General features: G+C 51.8%; 1 protein-coding gene across 6 annotated transcripts in view; it reads left to right on the forward strand.

Annotated features, from left to right (window-relative positions):
* Window positions 1-15,219, forward strand: part of ZC3H4 (zinc finger CCCH-type containing 4) — a 38,181-nt gene that overhangs the window by 11,136 nt on the left and 11,826 nt on the right. For all 6 annotated transcript variants that reach the window (XM_037819521.1, XM_037819520.1, XM_037819519.1 and 3 more), the window contains 9 exons: window positions 3,994-4,213; window positions 4,515-4,625; window positions 5,835-6,057; window positions 7,260-7,414; window positions 8,106-8,202; window positions 8,311-8,450; window positions 9,049-9,156; window positions 11,763-11,874; window positions 12,321-12,430. In XM_037819521.1, the coding sequence (XP_037675449.1) occupies window positions 3,994-4,213; window positions 4,515-4,625; window positions 5,835-6,057; window positions 7,260-7,414; window positions 8,106-8,202; window positions 8,311-8,450; window positions 9,049-9,156; window positions 11,763-11,874; window positions 12,321-12,430 (1,276 nt within the window). The remainder of the gene's footprint in view (window positions 1-3,993; window positions 4,214-4,514; window positions 4,626-5,834; window positions 6,058-7,259; window positions 7,415-8,105; window positions 8,203-8,310; window positions 8,451-9,048; window positions 9,157-11,762; window positions 11,875-12,320; window positions 12,431-15,219) is intronic.

The following is a 15,219-nucleotide window of genomic DNA, read 5'->3' on the forward strand; positions in this document are numbered from 1 at the left end:
CAGAGCTGGCGGTTAAGCTGGTTTGCAGGAAGGGAGAGAGATGCATGATGCCCAAATCTGTAACATGGTGCATAGTGTTCGCCTTCTTTGGGGACCTGGGGTTTCTTTACCAGGTGCTGTTTTTGCACATCTGTGGTTCATGATGAACACAACACACCTCTGTACTTGTGGCGTTGGTCTGGCTGCCCTTCCTTGGAATGGGTACCTGGAACTGTTCTTTGACCCGAGAGGAGGAGCCCTGGGGCTGCCGCTACCTCTGAAAACTGAAACTTAAATGCCCTGGAAGCTTAGTGTGGAAGCACAAGGCAGACCCAGCTCTAAGCAAGGCTCCGGCCTCTTCCCGTTTCCTCCTGGGGGCCGGGTCCCTGTCACTGTCCTAATGGGGTTGGTTTCCTGTCCCTGATGCCTCTAACTGGCTGAACCTGGGCAGCCCTCCAGGGCCTCACCAGGCCCAGTCCTGGAAATAATGTGGCTCTGCCCAATGCGGCGGCTGGGTTTTCTCCTGCATGCCTGCCTCAAGAGGGTTGGGCAGGTCGAGATTTAGATGATTAGCGCAGTGGGGCTTCCCCCACTTTTCTTGGGGGATTATGTCACAGTCTATTAAGCGTGCTCCCTCTGGTATTTAATCCCACTTTGACATGGATTTTGCTGGCAGTCTGTTAAGTGGCACCGCTTAAACCCGGTTGCTGTTTTGCGGAGCCTGCCTTTGTGTGGTAGTATCAGTGGCCCACAGGCTTCCCATCCTCTGTCCCAGTTGGCTGATTTTTTTTTTTTTTTCCCTGTTGAACTCAGCCTGAAGAAAATAGCTGAGACCCTGTATTCATGCAGCATGTTTAGCCGGCGTGGTTGGACGGCCCTGAAAACAATAGCAGGCAGGCAGGTGCCACCATCAAGTGCCCTTCCAGTATCCCAGTTCACCTTCATAAATCACCGGCAATTTCTTCTTTATCCTGTTTATTTTTTCAGCCTCTCCCAACTCTAGGGAAACAAAGTTCCAAGTCCTCAGAACAACTTTGTGAAAAGTTGTTCAGTAGAGTCACGTTGAGCCCTCCCAGTGTGCCTGGGGCTGCTGGGGTAGGTAATGCAGAGAATCTCTGGGCTGAAAGTCTTTGTGGGATACCTCTGAAAGCTGAACTTCTCTGCTGAGTAAGTGCTTGGGAAAGAAAAGGCTTCCTTCTAGAATCATCCTTGATGGCAGGTAAGGCTCTTGGAGCCCTTTGGATAGCGTGCTGCCCTTTGGCCCCCAGGTATCAGATGCAGAGCGGGCTGTGCTTCGGTCCAGGCCAGCGCGTGGCATTGGGACAGGGCTGGAAGACCTAACCGAGCTCGAGCAAGACATCCACCTGCTATGTCCTCGCAGCATCCTTGCCCGTGAGAGGGTGGAGGCCAGGGGGTGTCTGAGGATCCCATCTGTCCCTGGTTCAGCTGACCGGGGCCTGTTTGTTGTGGAGGCTGCTTTGTGGACTGAGTTTCTTGTCATTTGGATCTTCTTCCTTTGGGGAAAGTGCAGGGAAGTGTAGGGTACCTGGCTCGGAGCAGGGGCCCAAGAAAGAGTGGGGGCTCCGGATGCTTCACGCAGGCCCCTTAACTTCTCTGTCCTCAGCATTCTTGGATGCAGAGTGGAGGTGGCGGGGTGTCCCTCTCGGTGTGTGGATCCCCCAGGTGGACAAGGAGCGGTCTCCGCCTTCTTGTCTGTCCCCTGTCGTGGGCTGGGAGTCAGAGCATGGGTCTGGCTCTGACCCCCTTGCCTTGCCAAGTCCGTTCACTTCTCCCCCTTTCAGTTCCTCACTGATGCTTTCTCTGAGTCCCTTCCAGCTCTGAGAGACACTTCCAGATTCCAGTGGGTCTTCTGCTAATTGAGTCTTGGACTTGATTTTCTATAATCTCAGCTTCCAGGGGGGTCAGGTGGTTCCTGTCTCCCGAGGGGCTGCCTGCATTCTGGATTTTGCAGACTTTACTCCCATGTCTCCATTCAGCTTTCTCCTTTTCAGACCCAAGAGTTGGGGGTGAGGCACTTTTTAGCTTTTCTTCATGGGTGCCAGTCTCTACTCCTCCAGTCTTCCCCTGGGCCTTCCCAGCTCCATCATGTCTGTTGGTGTGTCTTTCTATCTGTCTGTCCCTCCCTGCATTTCTCCTGAGGCGTGGTGGCCTGGGCTGCCCACAGCGTTCCCGTCTGGGACACACTGTCGTGTTTGCTCCAGTAACCATCCTCCCAGCGCCGTTTGCAAGTCTGGGCAGCTGGAAGTTTGCCGTGTCAGTGAATAACAGCTTCTCCCTGGGGTGGGTGAGGGCCACAGAACCAGTTTCCCCGGTCAGGAGCTGCTTTTCATTTGGGTGAGGCCTTCCTGACAGTGTGACCTTCCTCCAGGGAGAGCTTTGCTCCCTGCTTGTTTTGTGGGCCCCACCCAAGCTAGAAGGTGGCTCACTTGCCAGGAATGCTTGCTTGTCCCCTCCCCTGCAGGCCGGCCCATGGCATCCTTGCAGTTCACCAGGAAACAGCAGAAGGCAGGATCTCCCACCTCCCTGCCTTGCATCTCTTTGAAAACCAGAGTTTTGTGCCCTGTGTTTTTTGAGTTTTGAGAGCCGCCCTTGAGCTCGGCCTGAGGCATGGGGGGGTGGGGTGGGGCTGAGTTACTTGGATTTGAAGCCCGACCTATTCCCTGTGAATCGGGAAGTTCAGAGAAAAGTCCCTCCTTCGGGTCCCCTTGATGTCTGGGAGCCGCTCTGAGACCGACAAAGGAGTGGCTCAAGTGGAAGGGCTGTGAGGGTTCTTGGAGATGGAGAAGGGGTTGGGTGGTTGTTTTCCCACAAAGCCCCTTAGAACCTTTGGGGCTGCCGGGGGCCAGGCTTGCCTAGGGAGCCTGCTCCTCCCGCCTGCCCTCCCTCCTGCCCCAGGGCCCCAGGCTTGTCTGCTGAGCACAGCTCCCTCTGCAGTTAGCCTTCTGGGTTGGGGTCACCTTCCGTTAGTCTCTGTGCCTGGGTCCTGGTTAACTGGGGCGGGAGGGATTTCTGTGCTCTCATACCCATCTTCCCGTGGTCGTTTGTGAGGAACTTTGTTTTCAGCCAGCTCCTGTACTTGTGAGAACTGTGTCTGTGGGTGTGGCTCACAAACTGGATTCTTTATCCAGCTGCTTCCTCCTTCACCCCATCTATCCCCTTTATCCCCATCCCGGGATGCTGAGAGGCGAGCAGGTCAGAGGTGGGAGAGAAAGCAGGGTCTGCAGTGGGTGAGGTGGCTGCATGTGAGGACCCCAGGAGGGGCCCGGGACGGGGGACCCTTTGGCTAGCTGCTCAGCCCCCGCCTTGGGCCCAGCAGCGTGCAGCTGACAGGGCAGGTCAGACCTCAGAGCCCGAGGGCCGGGGCCTGGTCACCAGGGCTCCAGAACCCGGGCTCTCCATCCACTGTCTGTGATCACTACCTGCAGCCCCAGGGGACCCACCCCCAAGTGAGCAGCGGACCCCAGGTGGCTCTGTGAGGGCGGCTGCTTGCTGTTCCCTTACAGAGTTGAAGCTTCTGTGGTCAGAAGACTTTCAGAAATGCCCTAAAGCATTTCCTTACAGCAGAACTTCTCGGAACTTCTGTTAGAGCATTAAACGTTGTGAATCCCCAGCACGGGGATTCCTGAAAGGCATTCGACCACAGAACTTCTTTGCTCTCCTCATTCTGAGAACACTGGTCCTGTGGGACACACTTTGGGAAACACCGGCTTGGATTTGTCCCCATGTTAGTGGCAGCACCTTCAGTAAATGCCCATGGTTAACTACCCATCCACCCCACCCCATACCCTGTCCAAACCAACGCCACAGCAGACACCATCCTTTTGGGGGAGGTCAAGGGATGGGACAAGAAGCAGCGCCTCATGTCCTCCCGAGGCCCCTCCTGGCGTCACCCCTGCTCACAGCCACCATTCCCATCAGCGTCAGCCAGACCAGAGCCATCGGAGGGCCCCTCGCAAGCGCCATGTTCACACCAGCTTTGGGGTTGGTTTGTAGGGAAGATGGTGAGTTGGAGGAAGGTGAGCTTGAGGATGACGGGGCCGAGGAGACCCAGGACACTTCCGGAGGGCCGGAAAGGAGCCGGAAGGAGAAGGGAGAGAGGCACCACAGCGACTCGGATGAGGAGAAGGCTCACAGGAGGCTGAAGCGGAAACGGAAGAAAGAGCGGGAGAAGGAGAAGAGGCGGTCAAAGAAGAGGAGGAAATCCAAGCACAAAGTAGGTCTGGGAGGGTTCGCTGGGGCAGCCGCTCCCTGCCCTCGGGCCTGGCCACAAGCCCCGGGCTGGGCTCAGCTGCTCAGCCCCAGAGAGCATTCACTGGCAGTAATGTGTTTTCTTTCCCCAAATTGGTAGACTTTTTTTGAAGAGTTGGAAGCTCATGCTCCATTGCCACTGAGTGCCCCTAGGCAGGGTGTTTCAGGTGGCACCCAGAGCCCTTCCGGCACTTTCCGGCAGGGTTTGTTCCAGGGTTGATGCCCTGGTAACAGAATCACTAAGTCCACATGCCCTGTCATTCCAGCGCCATGCTTCTTCCAGTGATGATTTCTCCGACTTCTCTGAGGACTCAGACTTCAGCCCGAGCGAGAAGGGGCATCGCAAGTACAGAGAGTACAGCCCCCCGTATGCACCGGTGAGTAATGCCAGGCCCCCCACCCATCTGCACGCCAGGAGAAGGAAAACGCCAATGTTTATCAAATACCGACTGTTCTGGGTGGGCATCTGTGTGTAGTGTGTGCACCGGGGATTTTATCCCCATTGTACAGGTGAGGAAACTGAGACTTAGAAAGTTCCAACAGGGCTGCCGGGCTCTGGAGCAGAGGAGCTGGGAGTTAACCCCAGGTGGAGTTGCTCTCCCCGAGCCGGGCTCTTCAGCCCCGTCTGCCGCCTCCTCCCTGGGGCCTCAGTAGGACTTGAGTGGGTCTCAGAGGAAGAGGCTGACTAGACTACGTCAGAGCCAACTATTTGTCCAGTAGTTTAGAAATGACCTTTGGTGGAAAATTGGCAAGACAGTGAAATGGCCATGTGAGTTGATTATCTCAAATATCGTGTAATGAGAAGTTTTATATGCATCCCATTATGTCTCTTGAGCTCAAGCATACATTTAAATTCTTTGTTGAGTTTGAATACCATTTTTTTTTTTTTGCACCCAGTAAAGCCCATAAGAAAAAAAAATCAACTTGGATCTTCAAGTTTGAACAAATAGTTGTTTCAAAGATTAGAAGCTTTTTTAAGCTGTCACGGGTATCTTGTGACTCGGCACTGTCTATCGTAGTGGAGTCTTTATAAGATACTGTGGTTGAGGTCGACGGGGATGGAGGGAGCCCTGTTCACTCTGAATTTGAACTAGGGATTGAGGCTTTTTGAGATCTACTCACATTCGTCCATGTGTGTCTGTGTGTGCGTATTTTTTTCCTGTGTGTATTTTTAAAATTTCATCCCATAGCACTTGGCACTAGCATATTTTGGGAATCATCATTTGAAACAGTCTTCCAGTTTGATTGCCAAAGCAGTCATTAATTGAATTTCAAGGCCCCAGGAAAACTTCGGCCAAGGAGTCCGCCGAGCCCTCCAGTCCCCTCCCCAGATGCGCCTGCTGTCAATCTCTGGGAAACGCCCCTTCTCTTCTCACAGTTCTTCAGGGATCATGGGGTCTGGGGTTCCCAGTTTTCTGAAGAGCAGAGATGTCTCGGGCCCACTGCTGCCCCAACTCTGTCGGGGCAGAATCAGCACCCAGGGTGCAGAGGCCCCCGGACGGAGGTGTGGGTTCAGGGAACAGCGGGCGGTGTGGATGGAAGGGGCAGCTCACCCCTCATCTCCCTGTTTCTCTCTGGGCCGGCAGTCACACCAGCAGTATCCCCCGTCGCACGCGGCGCCCCTGCCCAAGAAGGCCTACTCCAAGATGGAGAGCAAGAGCTACAGCGTGTACGAGGACTATGAGAACGAGCAGTACGGGGAGTACGAGGGGGATGAGGAGGAGGACCTGGGCAAGGAGGACTACGACGACTTTGCCAAAGAGCTGAACCAGTACCGGCGCGCCAAGGAGGGCAGCAGCCGCGGCCGGGGTAAGCCCCGGGGCATCCACCCAGGGCATGGGGGCCAGGCCCAAGGTGCCTCATGTGGCAGCGGGTTCCAAGCTAGGGGCTGGGGAAGCGGTGCAGAGCAAGACGGATGGGCCGGCCCTGTGTAGGCGAGATGAGTGGAGGGCAGGGAGCTGCACACTCATAGCACGGGGAGACCCACAATTAGCCATGTGAGGGGCGGGGGAACAATCCTGTGCTGGGGCCAGGCTGGGGTGAGGGAGGCCAGTGGGGCTGCAGGATTGTTTTTTTAAACTCACTTCCTGGTCAGCTGTGGGGAGAAAGAGAAGGAACAGCTTCTCCCTGATCTGGAGCCCTCCCCGCCGTCCCCCCATCCTCCCAGCCTCTGTCACCTGATGAGGTGCGGCTGCAGCCCATGCACCTTCCACACCTCTGAACTTTGAACTTGTGGCAGTTGGGAGGATGGTGGGGGAGGGCTCCAGAGCACCAGAGACAGGTGGCAACCTAGCCTGACTTCTCTGGACCATCTCCTGTCAGAAAGACAGGCCCTAGGGGCTTCCAGAACCTTCCAGCTCAGCAGTTCTACCCTGGGAGCTTGCATCTCCTGCCTGAGGCCTAGCTTGTTGAGTGTTCTTTTGTTCGTTCATTCAGCAGTCTTTCTTGTACACTGCCCAGGGATAGGCCTTGTTCTTTGGGGAGCTTTTAGATCAGTGCTGTCCGATAGAAATAAAATACAAACCACCATATAGTTTTAAACTTTCTAGTAATCATATTGAAAAAGTAAAAGCAACTGATAAAATTAATTTTAATAATATATTTTGTATAATCCGATATATTCAAAGTCTTAGGATTTCAGTAAACAATCACTAAAGACACTTAATTGATGAAGTAGAAACTTTTTTTGGTATTAAGTCTTTGAAACTTGCTGTGTGTTTTACATGCACTGCATCTCTGAGTTAGGACCAGCCCCATTTCAGGTGCTCAGCGGCCCCCATGTTGGAAAGGTCCCCGTGAGGCAGTGAGGTAATGCTCTAGCAGGCCTGTATACAGAATACCGAGGAACTCCTGCCAGGGGGGCTGAGGGGACCATTAGTCTGCCCAGGGGAGCTGGGAAACTTTCGTGGAGGGGAGGACAATGCAGTGACTGACCTCAGGACCAAAACCTGGGTTGACTGCTGTCCTGACAGTGGACCTGCCCCCTCTTACCTGTCCGAATCACGTTGCAGGCAGCCGAGGCCGTGGCAGGGGCTATAGGGGCCGAGGAGGCCGCGGAGGCTCACGAGGCCGAGGCCTGGGCAGGGGCAGCCGAGGCAGGGGCCGAGGCTCCGTAGGAGGAGACCACCCGGAGGACGAAGAGGACTTCTATGAGGAGGATATGGAGGTGAGGTGCCCTCCAGCCCAGGGGCCGGGTGGGTGAGCACTCCAGTCTGTGGTGCTGAGGCAGGAGGCCTGTGAGACAAAGGTGCAGGGACATGTGGACATCCGGAAGGAAGGGAAGCATTGGACCACGGTCTTATTTGCATTTAAGATCTTACCAAACCTTCATAAAGTTCAAAATTGAAAAGGTACAAAAGGGTGGACAGTGAAGAATTCTTCCTTCCATTACAGTTCCCCTGTGACCAACTCAGTCCCCATCCCTAGAGACACATTTCCAAAGTGTCCTCTAGAAGTTTTTATGTCCTTAAAGTCAGGTGCAAGTTCATTCACCCCCATCCCCACCTACACCCCAACAGGCGTGTGCCCATGCACTGCTCTGTGCCCCCTGCTCAGTCCGTGGTGAACTGCTCGTTCTCAGTGACAGCCGCGCAGTGGTCAAGGAGTTTCGATGGGCTGTGGTTGATGTGCCCGGTTGGGTGGGAGTTTTAAGAGTGAAGGGTGGTTGGGGAAGGAGTGGGTTGGGACGTGAGTGCCTGGGGTTGACCACCTGCCTTTCAGGGTCTGAAGTTAGGAGTGTCCTGAGACTGCAGACAGTGAGGAGGAGAGTGTGGGAGTCAGGTCCCCTTAGGAATGGCTTGAATTAATTGTTCCCTTGGTGACACTTTCCTGCTCCCCCCTTCTTTCCGGAACCTCAGTATGGAGAAAGTGAGGAGCCGATGGGAGATGAGGATTATGACGACTACTCCAAGGAGCTGAACCAGTACCGCCGGTCCAAGGATGGCCGAGGCCGAGGTGGGCAAGGACTGGGGAGCTGACGTGCTTGGGGGGAGCTCCTGGCCACTGCTGGATGTGAGGTCAGAGGAGGGTCCCAGGCTGACTCCAATCCTCTCTGCTCTGCAGGTTTGAGTAGAGGCCGTGGCCGGGGGTCCCGAGGTCGAGGAAAAGGGATGGGCCGGGGCCGTGGTCGAGGTGGGAACCGAGGAGGGATGAACAAGGGCGGAATGAATGATGACGAAGACTTCTACGATGAGGACATGGGCGTAAGTTGACTTCATTCTCGTTTTTGGATAATTTTTTCTTTAATGAGTCTTCCTGTGAGTTGATTCTGTCGCCCAGCTCCCAGCAGCCTCTCCCCACGGGTACACACAGTGTTAATAATCCCTTGCGGGGTAGCTGCTGCCGGTGAGACCCTCTGTTTATACAGCATTCGCTGGTAATGAGTCTCATGCTTAGAAAGGTTCTAAGCCACCCTTCCAGTTGGCCCTGGGGACTTTCACAGGGCAGCACGCGCACCCTCCTTGAGGAGTTGGGTGTTCCTGCGAAGATGCATGGAACGCAAATTTCTAGTCGCCAACAGCTCCAAGTGCCAGAGCATTTTCCGTGAGAGCATTTTCCATGAGAGCGCAGGCACTCCATAGCGCAGGGCTCAAAGCCAATCCGCAGCCTCAGCGTTGGCGATAACCTGCCAGTAAACACTTCGTTACAGGACGACACTTGGCCAAGTGCATGCTCATCCCCGCCCATGAGGGCTCCTGTTAAATCTCATTCCCTAGAGCCCATCCCCACCTGGTCTGCAGAGGCCCTTCCCTGCCCTTTGCCTTCATTCCCCTCTACATCCAGACTCTGTGTTCCCACTAGGACGGTGGCGGAAACTACCGGAGGAGTGACCATGACAAGCCCCACCAGCAGTCCGACAAGAAAGGCAAAGTCATCTGCAAATACTTCGTGGAAGGGCGGTGCACATGGGTAAGGGACTTGTTAGAGCGCTGCCAGAACCCCCCACAGGACACACGGCTGATTGTCTGACAGTCCTTGCTCCTGGGGACACTCGGTGGTACCCGAGGTACCCTTAGGGCCCAGAGGCTTTGTCACTTCCCAGAAGGATGGGGACCTAAAGGAAGAGGCCAGACGGGGTTTTTTGGTTGGCTTGTTTTTGTTTTTTCGGCTCAAAATTTCAACCCCTGTGGCTTCAAGTATATTTGTCAGGGTTGATGCTAACGCAAAGATGTGATATACCTTGGCTAAGTTATTGGACTTAAAGATCAGAGAGAGACTTGTTAAGGCACCCCAGTAGAAAATGGTGGAAAGGCAGGTTGGCCTCAGACAGCAGAGCTCAGTGCCGGGGGGTGAACCAGTGACCACAGAGCTCTGAGGGAAATACGCGTGAGCCAAGTTTGGCTCAGCCAGCCAGCTTTTTTATTTTTTAACTTTTTATTTTGAAATAACTTCAAACTTACAGGAAAGTTGCAACGATAATAGAAAAACCATACATAGAACTCCAGTATACCCCCTCACTCGGATATCCAGATTTACCAGCCATTGGCATTTTAGATATTATTTCATTCATTCATTTTTTTACCTATTTTATCTATCTACTGTCTAAACATTTGTGAGTAGGTTGCACATGGCATGCTCCTCTAACACTTAACACTTCCAGGTACACGTTTCCTGAGAACCAAGACTCCTGGGGGAGGCCTTAATACAGTTATCAAATTCAAGGAATTTGATGTCAACATGATGTCTTCAAGGTTCATCCCTGTGGCCTGTATCAGAACTTGCCGTTCCTTTTCAAGACTGCATAAGAAATTTAACATTGATATAAAGCCTACAGTCCATATTCCAATTTTTCCAGTTGTAGCCCAGTAATGTCTTTTTTTTTTCCCCCTGGGTTGGAAGATTTTTAAATTTTTATCTTAGTAATGTACTTGCAGCCTAAAATTTCCCCTTTAGCCACATTCAGATCTATAATTGAGTAGTGTTAATTACTCTCACAGTGTTGTTACCATCACTGTCTTCCATGACCCAAACTTTCCCATCATTCCCAACAAATTCGCTACCAATTAAGCGGTAACTCCCCCTTCCCTTCTTCCCCCTGCCCAGCCCTTGGTAACCTTAGAGTCTAGTTTCTGACTCTTAAGAATTTGCTTATTCTAATTATTTCATATCAGTGAGATCACAAAATATTTGTCTCTTTTTGTCTGGCTTATTTCAACTCAACATGATGTCTTCAAGGCTCATCCTTGTTGCCTGTATCAGAACTTTCTGTTCCCTTCCAAGACTGCTTACTGTTCTGTTGTAGGGATAGACCACATTGTGCTCATCCGTTCACCTGTTGGTGGACACCTGGGTTGCTTCTGTCTTTTGGCAATTGTGAATAATGCTCTGTGAACATCGGTGTGCAAATATCTGTTCGAGTCCCTGTTTTCAGTTTTTTTGAGTATATGCCTAAAAGTGGGATCAAGCCACTGACTTTTTGTTCTGACATAGAGGCAGTGGGCAGACATTCGCTGACTCCAGGGATATTGTACCTATGCATCTGTCTTGGAAGAAATTGTGTGTTTCAAACAAATATTCTTTATTATAATTACAGTTCATGTTCTTTTTAGAAACTTTAAATACACACGAGCAAATACGAATGAGTAGGGGTAAATGGATATGGTCCACCGTTTCTGTCTTAAGTTCATTTTTTTGCAATAGGAAATAATTCTTATGAGTGACTGAACAGAGAGGACTCGAACACACAAACTTGGATTGCACCTAGGCATTGTTTTGTTCAGGTTGTGTTCCACTGCAAGTAATGGAAAGCTCAACTCCACTGGCTTGAACCAATGGACGTTTTCCCTCAGAACAAGGAGTCTTGGGGGTGGGTTGGGAAATACAGGGCTGGCGCAGTGGGCAGGGGCTTAGAGGACCCAGGCCTCTTTGTGCTTTTTGTTCTGCCAGTTTTAAGCATGTGGCTTTTTTTTTTTTTCCTCCTCATGGTTGCACGATGACTGCTGTGCCTTTGGGCATCACATCCATGAGCCTCGGAGGAAGAATAATGGGTAAAGGGATTTTTTTATGCAAGAAGTATTGTCCTTTCCGGCAACTTTTCCCGGTGTCTCATTGGCCAGAGCACGAGAGGCTAGGCAATGGAGTGTTTTTAGCTGGGCACATTCTTCCACAAGTAAAATTGGGGCTTTATCAGGAAGGAAGACACGGAACTGGGTGCTGGGTAGGCACCTAGCACTGGCTGCCATGAAACGGTGAAAGACAGTGCGAGTAACTAAGAGAGAGGAAGGCAGTGGAGGAAGGAGGAGCAGGAGGGGGAAAGAAGGCAGGAAAGTGGTGGAACGGAGTTAGGAGGATGCGACCCCGGCCCCTGTGTGTCAGAAGCTTTGGAGTCGGTGGGAAGTGGCGTGGGGGAGCCTGCCTTGGCCGGGCCCACTCCCCTTTCTCTCAGGGGAGTCCTTCCCATCACTGGCCTCTCTGCTTCAGCAGTGACACAGTTGTCATTCTCCTTCCTTCTGCAGACGGGAGTAAGCAAACGCTCACCGTGCCGCCATCTCACCTTCTTGTTGCTTCTCTTCCAGGGTGACCACTGTAACTTTAGTCACGACATTGAACTACCAAAGAAGCGAGAACTTTGCAAGTTTTACATCACTGGGTTCTGTGCCAGAGCCGAGAACTGCCCCTACATGCATGATATCCTTTGGCGCCCGCAGCAGCCTGAGTGCCGCCGCAGAGCCCCTCTGCTCCTGGTGGGTGGCAGCATCAGCCTTTGCCGTGCTGAGGCACACGTGCTACACTTCCTCTTTACATATACTCTCGAGGCTTGCAGGCACATTGCCTGTTGCTTTCTGAGATTTTCCCAGCTGGTTGCGTTAACCTTGGACAAGTCATTTAACTTCCGCAGTCCCATCGAGGACTGAGGACATGGTCCCAAGGCCATTGTGGTGGGGCAGGAAGAGCTTGGGAGCTGACGTCTTGAGAACTGGGATCTGGTTTTGGTTCTGCTGGCAATCCACTGTGCAACCCTGAGCCAGTCACCCCACCTCTCTGGGCTTCCAGTTTCTAAAACAAAGGGGTTGAATTCTGCCCTTGGGTGGGTTCCTTGAGTCGAAGCACTGGCCTTAATTTTTTGTGTGAACGTGATTTTCCTTGTAAACTGTACCACACGACTGGGAACTGCATCAACGGTGACGACTGCATGTTCTCCCACGACCCTCTGACTGAAGAGACCAGGGAGCTCCTGGACAAGGTGAGTGCTGGCGTGGGGCAGCTCGGCCGGGAGGGGTGCCTTCCATTGACCGGGCCCCACCACCCGCCTGGCTGTCCTGTCCTGCGTGGACTTGGAATTCCCGGTTACACTGGCCCGCAGCTGGGCCGTTACTTGAAAGGGTCACCCTTGTGTCTGTTTCCAGCCTGGGCAGGCTCAGGAGGAAGAGACCTCGGATGAGGGCTCCGGGCTTGGTTTCCTCGCTGCCTGTGACGTTCAGGGCACCCTGGGGTGTGTTGTTCTCCCTGAGGAGTCAGACTTACGGCTCTGGGGGGTCCCAAGCCCTTGTGTATCCTAAAGTATATCCAAGGGGTGAAGGGGATGAGAGAACAGGCTCCTTTTCAAGTGAAGTCTGTCCTGCCTTCTGTTTCCCAAGGTTTTAGAATGGACAAGATCGACTCCTTCAGTGACTGCCTTGTTTAAATGGGGGCAGGTGCTCCTGGGAGGGCCTCCAGGGAAATCCTGGGTGAGCAAAAGTAAGGGAAATGCTCTCAGGGGAAGAAGTTCTCACCTTTGCCGGTCTCTTCGGCATCCTGTTACCCTCCACTAGGAATAGGATTTTGTAATCAAGAAATACCTGGAGCCTGTGACTTATTTCATAGTATGACCAGTGGGGAAAAATAAGCCACCTGGTTTCTGGTGTGAAGAGCTGAGCGGTGTCTGGCGAGGGCTGGCCCCGGCTGGTGGCTCAGGCGGTGCGTAGGCTGGGGCTGGGCAGTGGGAACAGAGCAGCCACAGGCGCCAGCCATGTGTCTAATTGCAGATTATCTAGTAGCCACACATCCCTTTTTTAAAAGTAAAAAGAAAGAAATAAAATTAATTTTAACAGTGTGTTTTATCTAACTATTATCCAGAATGTCATCATTTCAGCAACGGAAAAATGAGTGATACTTTGCATCCCTTTGTGATTAAGTCTTTGGGATCCGGTGCTTATGTTATAATTAAAGCCACGTTTCAAGCAGTCAGTAGCCACAGTATTGGGTGGCCACTGTATTGGGTGCACGGCTCCAGACCCACTGATAAAGACCTGACGCAAGCCAAAGCAGCGATATTTCAGCTCCGGGCCACAAATGTTTTAAAATCATCAGTATACTCATCCGCTACCTAAAGTCAAGATTCAGTAGATTAAAAACTAGCATTGAACCCGAGAAAACCATACCAGAATCTCATTTGGGTGGTCAGAAAGCACAACTTCAGACTCTCCTTTTAGTTGCCGCAGCGGAGGAAGGACCGAGACAAATGAAGTCTCGGGGGCAACCGTTTCCTTCTTGCCCAGCAAGTTTCTGCTTGGGCAGCTGGAGCTAGAGATCTGGGTCTCCCGGAAGCCTTTGGGGCCACTCAGTGGTGCTTCCTAGGGTCACGTGGTCAGTCGCTCTCTCTGGAAGGGTCTGTGCTCTTTTATTCTTCTTCCTTTTCCTTCAGCTTTATTTTCCCACTTCTCGGTGACATTTCTGTCTGTCCAGAAACATGAGTTTCCAGCCGTCCAGTCCAGGTTTGAAAGCAGGTCTGCCTTTGGGGTTGCCAACGAGCCTGTCTTAGGAACCAGGTGGCTAGAATAAGACAAAATTCCCTCCACCTGGGGTCATGTATTGTTAATTTGTTGCCCCATTGGCTTTATCACTTGCTCTCATTTCTTATTTATTTTTTTTCTTGAACCATTTAAGCATATGTTGCATACTTCCCAGCCCTTGACTCTTTTTTTTTTTTAATTAAATTCAGTTTTATTGAAATACATTCACACACCGTACAATCATCCATGAGATACAATCCACTGTCCACAGTATGATAACATAGTTATGCATTCATCATCACAATCTATCTCTGAACATTTTCCTTACATCAGAAAGAACCAGAACAAGAATAAAAAATAAAAATGAAAAAACACCCAAATCATCCCCCCATCCCACCCCATTTGTCCTTTACTTTTTATCCCCATTCCTCCACTCATCCATACACTAGATAAAGGGGTGTGATCCACAAGGTCTTCACAATCACACTGTCACCCCTTGTAATCTACATTATTATATAATTGTCTTCAGGAGTCCAGACTGCTGGGTTGGAGTTTGGTAGTTTCAGGTATTTACTTCTAGCTATTCCAATACATTAAAGCCTAAGAGGTGTTATCTATATAGTGCATAAGAATGTCCACCAGAGTGACCTCTCGACTCCATTTGGAATCTCTCAGCCACTGAAACTATTTCGTCTCATTTTGCATTCCCCTTTTGGTCAAGAAGATACTCTCAGTCCCACGATGCCGGGTCCACATTCACCCCAGGAGTCATACTCTGCTTTGCCAGGGAGATTTACACCCCTGGGAGTCGGGTCCCACGTAGGGGGGAGGGCAGTGAGTTCACCTGTCGAGATGGCTCAGTTAGAGAGAGAGAGGGCCACATCTGAGCAACAAAGAGGTACTCGGGGAGACTCTTAGGCATCATTACATACAACTTTAGACTCTCCTTTGTGGTAATGAGCTTCATAAGGGCAAGTCCCATGCTCGAGGGCTCAGCACATCAAACCGCCAGTCCCAATGTTTGTGACAACATCAGCACCAGTCCAGGTGAGGATGTCCAACACATCCGCACCTTCCCCCAGATCCTCGGGCCCAGCCCTTGACTCTTAAACATTTCTGTTACACTTTTTTTTTTTTTAATAGGTTACTGAGATATAATTTGTATACAGTAAAATTCCCCCTGGTGGTATATGAGTTTTGACAGACAGACACAGTCTCCCAACCAAAAACTCTTCTATGCCCCTTTAGGGTCACTGCCTCC

Source organism: Choloepus didactylus, chromosome 27, assembly GCF_015220235.1.
Source record: "Choloepus didactylus isolate mChoDid1 chromosome 27, mChoDid1.pri, whole genome shotgun sequence".
Classification (NCBI taxonomy): Eukaryota; Metazoa; Chordata; class Mammalia; order Pilosa; family Megalonychidae; genus Choloepus; species Choloepus didactylus.